General features: G+C 44.2%; 1 protein-coding gene across 1 annotated transcript in view; it reads left to right on the top strand.

Annotated features, from left to right (window-relative positions):
- The first annotated feature begins 316 nt into the window (after positions 1 to 316).
- LOC311145083 (multivesicular body subunit 12B-like) overlaps positions 317 to 9564 on the top strand; it is a 45572-nt gene continuing 36324 nt past the window's right edge. The window contains exons 1-2 of the mRNA XM_084181261.1: positions 317 to 384; positions 7228 to 7350. Coding sequence (XP_084037387.1) covers positions 7237 to 7350 — 114 coding nt within the window. The 5' untranslated portion in view covers positions 317 to 384; positions 7228 to 7236. The remainder of the gene's footprint in view (positions 385 to 7227; positions 7351 to 9564) is intronic.

Raw genomic sequence — 9564 nt, 5'->3', positions numbered from 1 at the left:
TGACTCACATATAAAGAGAATACCTGCTGATGCACAACCAGGCCGCCAGTTGCCCATCCCTGACCTACACTGACTGAACTGATTGCAAATGACTATTGCAGGTTGGATTGTGACACCAAACCATACTGTCAACTCACAGGACAAGTCAAATTCCAACATGTCAATGAGACTAGACTAGTGAATCAATGGCTACGCTAGATGCTCGCATGCAATATTAATGGGAGAAGGGAGAAAAAAAAGTTTCACCGTCTCTGGTTGTAGTTAATTATTTCTTAACCATGATAACATTCCCAGAAGAACATTGACACTGGCTCTGTAGTGAAAGACACGAGCAGTACCATCAAAGGATCCACAGCAGGACGACATTTAAAACAATTGACCAAGGTAAGAATTACAGGCCTACCTGTCTATCACACTCCGTCCCCCTCTGTCCTATTCCATATGGCAGGTACACTTGACAGTTTTTCCAGGCGGTCTCATTCTGTGGTAAGAATCCCAGTTGCAGGCTGGTCCATTCATGAAAGTTGACACACGTTTGAAAAAACTGTAAATCGCAATCCATCTGGGTAATCATGCTCTCGAAATGGAAATGAGAATGTTTGACAGGAATATTGCTCACCGATAATAGGCTACATAGAATACATAGACAATGTATCCTTTAGTTTATCTATCTAATTTTTCTTACTTACTTTTTTAAAACTGCATTGTTGGTTAAGGGCTCGTAAGTAAGCATTTTACGGTAAGGTCTACACCTGTTGTATTCGGCGCATGTGACAAATAAAATATGATTTGATTTGATGAATGTAATGTTGCTCTCATAAAATGTCTTTGAGCATTTTGGAGATAGGCTCTATGCTTTAAACAGTGTCTACATATGTGAAAATTTTTATGACCTGTGGTTAAAAAGATAAGAAGAAAAGGTTTAAAAAATGCTTCTCTGTGACTACACAAGGTAAGATTAAAAGTTAATAAACAGTAATTTCCAAAACCTGTAATGAGTTTCTAGCCAGAGGGAGGGTATTTTCTTGCTCCCCACGCAACCGCAAATCTCATAGTGTTTCAAAATCACTGTTTTAAAATGTTTAAACTTTTGATGATGTCATCAGGTTGAACTTTTTTAACTGTATCTTTTTTTTCTACAGTTCTACAAAAGTTCAGTTCATATAAGGAAATCAGTCAACTGAAATAAATTCATTAGGCCTTAATCTATGGATTTCACATGACTGGGAATACAGATATGCATCTGTTGGTCACAGATACCTGGTAGGGGTGTGGATCAGAAAACCAGTCAGTATCTGGTGTGACCACCATTTGCCTCATGCAGCATGACATATCTCCTTCACATAGAGTTGATCAGGCTGTTGATTGTGGCCTGTGGAATGTTGTCCCACTCCTCTTCAATGGCTGTGCGAAGTTGCTTGATATTGTCGGGAACTGGAACACGTTGTCTTACACGCCAATTCAGAGCATCCTAAACATGCTCAATGGGTGACATGTCTGGTGAGTATGCAAGCCATGGAAGAACTCTGAAATTGTCAGCTTCCAGGAATTGTATACAGATCCTTGCAACATGAGGCCGTGCATTATTATGCTGAAACTTGAGGTGACGGTGGCGGATGAATGGCACGACAATGGGCCTCAGGATCTCATCACGGTATCTCTGTGCATTTGATCAAATGCAATTGTGTTTGTCTGTACCTTATGCCTACCCATACCATAACCCCACTACTACCAACTTGGGGCACTCTGTTCACAACGACGAGCAGGCAGATGAGCCGGTTTCTGACAGTTTGTGCAGAAATTATTCAGTTGTGCAAACACACAGTTTCATCAGCTGTCCGTGTGGCTGGTATCAGATGGTCCCGCAGGTGAAGAAGCTGGATGTTTAGGTCCTGGGCTGGCGTGGTTACACGTGGTCTGTGGTTGTGAGCCCGTGGAAGTACTGCCAAATTCTCTAAAATGACGTTGGAGGCGGCTTATGGTAGAGAAATTAACATTCATTATCTGGCAACAGCTCTGGTGGACATTCCTGCAGTTGGCATGCCAGTTGCACACTCCCTCAAAACTTGAGACATCTGTGTTATTGTGTTATGTGACAAAACTGCACATTTTAGAGTGGCCTTATATTGTCCCCAGCACAAGGTGCACCTGTGTAATGATCATGCTGTTTAATCAGCTTGTTGATATGCCACACCTGTCAGGTGGATGGATTATCTTGGCAAAGGAGAAATGCTCATTAACAGGGATGTAAACAAATGTGTGCACAATACTGTATTTGAGAGAAATAAGCTTTTTGTGCGTATGGATGTCACGCTCTGGCTCCGGGACTGTGTATTTTGAGCCAGGGTGTGTTCATTTGGTTGTGTTGTATTTGGTTGTGTTTCATTGTTTGGTCGTGTGACTCCCAATCAGTGGTAACGAGTGTCAGCTGTCGGCTCGTTATCTCTGATTGGGAGCCATATTTAAACTGTCAGTGTTCACCTTAGTGTTGTGGGTTTTTGTTCCTTGTCAGTCATTGTAACGGAGGACTTCACGTTTCGTCATTGTTTGTTGTTTTCGTGTTTCGGCTTTAATTTAATAAAGTCATGTTCACCTTCAACGCTGCGCATTGGTCCTCCTCATTAGACGATCGTGACAGAAAAACCCACCAAGATGGGACCAAGCAGCGTGTCCAGGAGCCGTCGCCAGGGAGATCCCTCACAGATCTCCTTCGCCTCCTGGACTGGGTCAAGCCGAGTGAGGAGGAGAAGGGCTTGACACTATGGCAGAAGGGCGAGAGGCTGGCGAGCAATATGGAGACCTGGTCCACGGGTAGGAGAGACGCCCCGAAAATTTTTAGGGGGGGGCTCACGACGTCGGACCAGCAGGAGGCCGCGATAGAGCGGCCCAGTGGGTTGCCGGAGAAGGCCGCCGGGTTACGGGGGCCACTGGTCGAAGAGGGGATGGTGGAAGTAGAGGCACGGCGAGAGGTACTGGCGTGTGTTGCCAGTCCGGTCCGGCCCGTTCCAGATCCCGGTGTAGGACCAGTGGTGTGTGTCCCCAGTACAGTCCGGCCCATCCAAGCTTCCCGCACCAAGCCAGTGGTGTGCGTCGTCAGCCCGGCTCTGCCCGTGCCTGCTCTCCGCATCAAGCCTGTGGTGCGTCTCGTCAGCCCGGCTCTGCCCGTTCCTGCTCTCCGCACCAGGTCTGTGGTGCACGTCGCCAGCCCAGTCCGGCCCATTCCTGCTACTCGCAACAAGCCAAGGGTGCGAGTCGTCAGCCGGATTCAGCCCATTCCTGCTACTCGCACCAAGCCAAGGGTGCGAGTCGTCAGCCGGATTCAGCCCATTCCTGCTACTCGCACCAAGCCAAGGGTGCGAGTCGTCAGCCGGATTCAGCCCATTCCTGCTACTCGCACCAAGCCAAGGGTGCGAGTCGTCAGCCGGATTCAGCCCATTCCTGCTACTCGCACCAAGCCAAGGGTGCGAGTCGTCAGCCGGATTCAGCCCATTCCTGCTACTCGCACCAAGCCAGGGATGCGAGTCTTCAGCCTGGTGAGGCCTGTTCCGGCTCCACGCACCATGCAAAGGGTGCGTATCGTCTGCCAGGTCCGGTCCATTCCTGCCTCACGCGCCAAGCCAGGGTGCGCGTCGGCAGTCCTGATCCAGCTAACTGGGTCAGATCGGACTGGGGACACTGCGGGGGGATTGTAGTAGGGTGGTGGTCAAGCCCGGAGCCGGAGCCGCCTCCGAGGAGCAATACCCACCCAGCCCTTCCCTATTTGGGGTGTAGGCGCGGTCGGAGTCCGCGCCTTTAGGGGGGGGTACTGTCACGCTCTGGCTCCGGGACTGTGTATTTTGAGCCAGGGTGTGTTCATTTGGTTGTGTTGTATTTGGTTGTGTTTCATTGTTTGGTCGTGTGACTCCCAATCAGTGGTAACGAGTGTCAGCTGTCGGCTCGTTATCTCTGATTGGGAGCCATATTTAAACTGTCAGTGTTCACCTTAGTGTTGTGGGTTTTTGTTCCTTGTCAGTCATTGTAACGGAGGACTTCATGTTTCGTCATTGTTTGTTGTTTTCGTGTTTCGGCTTTAATTTAATAAAGTCATGTTCACCTTCAACGCTGCGCATTGGTCCTCCTCATTAGACGATCGTGACAATGGAAAATGTCTGGGATTTTCAATTTCAGCTCATGAAACATGTGACCAACACTTTACATGTTGCATTTATATTTTTGTTCAGTATAAATGTGTGTCACAGATTTACATACAGAATAATACGAATTGTCCTGAGACCACGTTGGAAATCCATAATTTCTTATAAAACTTTTGTCAAATTCAATCACGTATTGTGTACTTGTTTCTGTTTCTCTAATATGGCAACTCAGAGGGAATACGCATTTGCCAATTGAATTACAGATTACGTAATGTAGAGCCATTTTACACAGGACAAACATAGGTACATGGTAAGGGTTTAAGATTTTACAGCGACTCGATGTAGTCAGAGTTCCAGTCTGCCCACCCTCATCGCTACTCAACTCTCTTGTACTTGTACAGTGGGGAAAAAAGTATTTAGTCAGCCACCAATTGTGCAAGTTCTCCCACTTAAAAAGATGAGAGAGGCCTGTAATTTTCATCATAGGTACACGTCAACTATGACAGACAAATTGAGAAAAAAAAATCCAGAAAATCACATTGTATGATTTGTAATGAATTTATTTGCAAATTATGATGGAAAATAAGTATTTGGTGAATAACAAAAGTTTCTCAATACTTTGTTATATACCCTTTGTTGGCAATGACACAGGTCAAACGTTTTCTGTAAGTCTTCACAAGGTTTTCACACACTGTTGCTGGTATTTTGGCCCATTCCTCCATGCAGATCTCCTCTAGAGCAGTGATGTTTTGGGGCTGTCGCTGGGCAACACGGACTTTCAACTCCCTCCAAAGATTTTCTATGGGGTTGAGATCTGGAGACTGGCTAGGCCACTCCAGGACCTTGAAATGCTTCTTACGAAGCCACTCCTTCGTTGCCCGGGCGGTGTGTTTGGGATCATTGTCATGCTGAAAGACCCAGCCACGTTTCATCTTCAATGCCCTTGCTGATGGAAGGAGGTTTTCACTCAAAATCTCACGATACATGGCCCCATTCATTCTTTCCTTTACACGGATCAGTCGTCCTGGTCCCTTTGCAGAAAAACAGCCCCAAAGATGTTTCCACCCCCATGCTTCACAGTAGGTATGGTGTTCTTTGGATACAACTCAGCATTCTTTGTCCTCCAAACACGACGAGTTGAGTTTTTACCAAAAAGTTTTATTTTGGTTTCATCTGACCATATGACATTCTCCCAATCCTCTTCTGGATCATCCAAATGCACTCTAGCAAACTTCAGATGGGGCTGGACATGTACTGGCTTAAGCAGGGGGACACGTCTGGCACTGCAGGGTTTGAGTCCCTGGCGGCATAGTGTGTTACTGATGGTAGGCATTGTTACTTTGGTCCCAGCTCTCTGCAGGTCATTCACTAGGTCCCCCCGTGTGGTTCTGGGATTTTTGCTCACCGTTCTTGTGATCATTTTGACCCCACGGGGTGAGATCTTGCGTGGAGCCCCAGATCGAGGGAGATTATCAGTGGTCTTGTATGTCTTCCATTTCCTAATAATTGCTCCCACAGTTGATTTCTTCAAACCAAGCTGCTTACCTATTGCAGATTCAGTCTTCCCAGCCTGGTGCAGGTCTACAATTTTGTTTCTGGTGTCCTTTGACAGCTCTTTGGTCTTGGCCATAGTGGAGTTTGGAGTGTGACTGTTTGAGGTTGTGGACAGGTGTCTTTTATACTGATAACAACTTCAAACAGGTGCCATTAATACAGGTAACGAGTGGAGGACAGAGGAGCCTCTTAAAGAAGAAGTTACAGGTCTGTGAGAGCCAGAAATCTTGCTTGTTTGTAGGTGACCAAATACTTATTTTCCACCATAATTTGCAAATAAATTCATTAAAAATCCTACAATGTGATTTTCTGGAGAAAAAAAATCTCAATTTGTCTGTCATAGTTGACGTGTACCTATGATGAAAATTACAGGCCTCTCTCATCTTTTTAAGTGGGAGAACTTGCACAATTGGTGGCTGACTAAATACTTTTTTCCCCCACTGTATATGGAGAGTTGAGATTTTCTCAGCTAGCCCTAGTTCTAACCCAGACTGTCTCCATCACACAAGTGCATTTGCATGTGACAATTTGATGGGATGCATTATTGAATTTGCTCTATTGTTTACATTTTTGTTGGTGGCCCAGTCTTTGCTGTGTGCACATCTTACAGAGTGTGGCTTAATGGCAGTTTGCCTCCAACCACTATGCTGCAGTTAGGAAAAGCTAGATTGATTAGTGCACAAATTAACATTCTCCCTCCCTAAACTAATTTGCTGTCCTGGATCTATTTCATTAATAAGTCCATCCAACTAACATTTCTAAAATAAATGGCTATTCCTGTGGTAAATCTACCAAATTCAATAACCTTAATTACAATAAATTCAGTAAACATTTAGATGGAATACAGTAACTGTGTCACTTACCCCACTAGGATGCTTTAAACATAATTTAATAAAATGGCAAAGGAACCTCTGCAAAGCCACTTAACCTTGTAAAAGCCTTGCATACACATTACGCTATAGCTTCTTTAGACAGGAATAGATAACAATTGATCTGGATTTTCTTGCAAATATGTGATCAGTCCATCTAAGTTGTTATTGGGTGACTTCACTGGGTCGCCCTTAATTGCTTTTTGTCATGCTGGTCTCACTTGTCATTCGATGCAAAGCTCAGAGGCCACTTTTTCTTTTGGATCCCAAGAAGCCGACAGATGTCAATATTGGGGGATACTAATCATTCTGGCAAAGAGAAACATCTTTATGGGTTTAGTCATGATGTAGTATGCTTTACTCCAAAATATATGAGCTGTGCTGTAGCTCAAAATCTTCTGTCCAGAAAGGCCATTGTCAAGTCTGCCCTTATACAGCATTGGACTACATGCAGCACTATGGGAAAGACCCTTATAAGAGAGAGAAAAGTGTTTTTGAAATAGTTCAATACATGGAAATGGAGATTGTTGACTCAGAAGCTAATATTCTAGTCCTCTTCTCCCAGATGTTCACCTGTGTTGCACATATGTTTTGTGAGGGAGTGAAGGCACTATTACTTATATTACTAGCATCCCAGTAAGGCCCTGAAATAAACTTTGCTGTCTCTCCAGAGGTCCAGCATGATGCCTGAGGTACAGGAACTGTCTGAGGCTCTGCCTGACCTGAACACAGAGCCCATCACTGGAGTTGTTGTGGTGGCGTGCCGAAGCAAGGCACCTGCTGAATACTATGTTGTGAGTAACTTTTCATAGCTTTTTTCATCAATCATTCTTTTAGATTGAGGATTCATAAGCATATAGCTTATCATGGAATATAAATGCATTTTACCATACTTCGCACAGCATTTTCCACTTACTTTGAATTCAACCTCATTTGTAGGCAAATAAATTACATTATGCATATGTTGTGAAGCAGATCCAGTAGGATTTATGCAATATTATTTATGCATAAATTCTATATATTTTGTAATTAGTGATTAATCAAAACCATGCAGGGCTTTATTAATATTACATTTTTGGGGAACTCAGTCGGGGTCTCAACTTACTGTTGAGAGTTAGAATAGTAGAATACAGAGGTGCATTTTGTTATGTCAGTCACTGACAGTCACTCAATTAGCCTATGTTAGCTAACATTTTGTAGATTGGTAAATTAATCTAGCCAGCTTTCTAAACTGGTTGTAATCATGGTCGAATTACCGACCGGGCACGCAGGGCACGTGCCCAGGGGCCCTGACCTCCAGAGGGCCCCCATTGATTTTGTTAGTCACTCTCACTCAGATATCATATTAAAGCATGGCAAAATGTGTAGAATTGGCACCGCTCAGGGCCCCTAAAAGGCTAGGGCAGGCCCTGAAACCATGTTCTTAATAACATTGTTGTATTGTTGTGGATTCTTCAATATTGTCTTTGGAGGGTAGCCATGAAGCACTTGGGCATGCACTTGGCTAGCACTTGTGAGTTTTGTTGAGTTTTTTGTGAGAGGAATTGAGTAACTAACTAATTCATGCAGTTTACTTTGATGATGGAGATAATTACTGTAGGCCTATTTGTTGCCATTAGTCTTTCAGCCTTACCAGAGGCTATGGTTTAACAACCTTTGGTGGATGCCCCCCACTGTTCTGGCACTGTGTCCCCATGTTTGTTGAACACTCTCACAGTGAAGAGGGGTTGCCGGCTGTTTGGCACCCCAGCAAGTTTGAACAATCTGGTTGAGAGAGAGAGGAAAGTAGGACAGCGATATCACTGGCCCATGGGAGCCATGTTTGTATTTGTGAAAGAGTGAGAAGAGAGAGAGAGAGATGGAGAGAGGAATGTGTTTTGTGAATTTAACAAAGCACAAAGCAAACACAGTGATATAGCCTGGAGTGGGCTCAAGGGCAGATCTCTATTCCTTTTCTTTCTCTACCCTCTCTTTTTTCTTTTTCCTTCCTCTCATCCCCTTCTCTCTCTTCCTGCCCCACCCCACACAGCCCAACGGTTGTAATCTCTGGTGGGTGTTGGTGGGTTGGCATTGTGACGGTGCTTTGCCTACTGGCATTGGGACTCCATGCATACCACATGACAGTGAATGAGAATGACACTTCCTGCTTGGTTTCTTCAGTTGGAAAGATCCCTATGTTGTTACTGAAGGGAGTGGAGGTGTTGCTTCGCTTTGGTAGTCTGGTTATGTCAATGTTTAGTCATGTTCTTCTACTGTTCATGTTATATTCTAGGCCTACTTTGGTTGCTTCCTTTTTCTGAATTAATCTTCAACGATGACTACTTTTAAGAAATACGTTTTATGCCGTAGATCAATGAGCAGATTAACTATTTTGCTCTCCACTACGGTGCACTCACATTCTGAACTTGAACAGGTTTTTCCTACACAAGAGAGCAGGCCCAGATCAAACAGTGTTCCACAGGGATCAGGAGCATTGCTCAAGCTGCAGCAGCCACCCCACATCAAACAGCTTAAGCAGGCACTGGACACAGACACTTAGGGCGGCAAAGGGAAGCTGTGTGTAATTCAAATTTGCCTGAGCCTATAACATACTACCCTCATGAACACATTAACATACGTTTATTTGAAGGAGAGTGGCGCTAGCCTGAGATCTGAGCCCACTGTAATTGGCTAGACTTCCGCTGAATTGGTTTACCAACCTCAGATGGGTACGGTTAATCGATTAATCGAATATTCAAAACGGACGTTAGTATTCGATAACTACAGTGAGTTAGTTTTCTTTTCTGTTTTCTTTCTAAAGAAATGTGGGCCTATATTAACAATCAAAAAGCTTTGTCTCAATTACATTTTAATTATCATTTTGACATTGTTACCTACAAGATATACCATGACATTTTAAATTCTTAATTTAATAAAACAACCGATTTTTGAATGTAGTTTTTATAATGGTGCATTGAGCAGTCTGTTTGCTGTTTACCGCTGCGATGTGCATTTGCGTCATTTTGATT

Source organism: Coregonus lavaretus (genome assembly GCF_964263955.1).
Source record: "Coregonus lavaretus genome assembly, chromosome: 17".
NCBI lineage: Eukaryota > Metazoa > Chordata > Actinopteri > Salmoniformes > Salmonidae > Coregonus > Coregonus lavaretus.
Note: the sequence above shows the minus strand (reverse complement) of the source record. Positions and strands in the feature narration are given on the sequence as shown.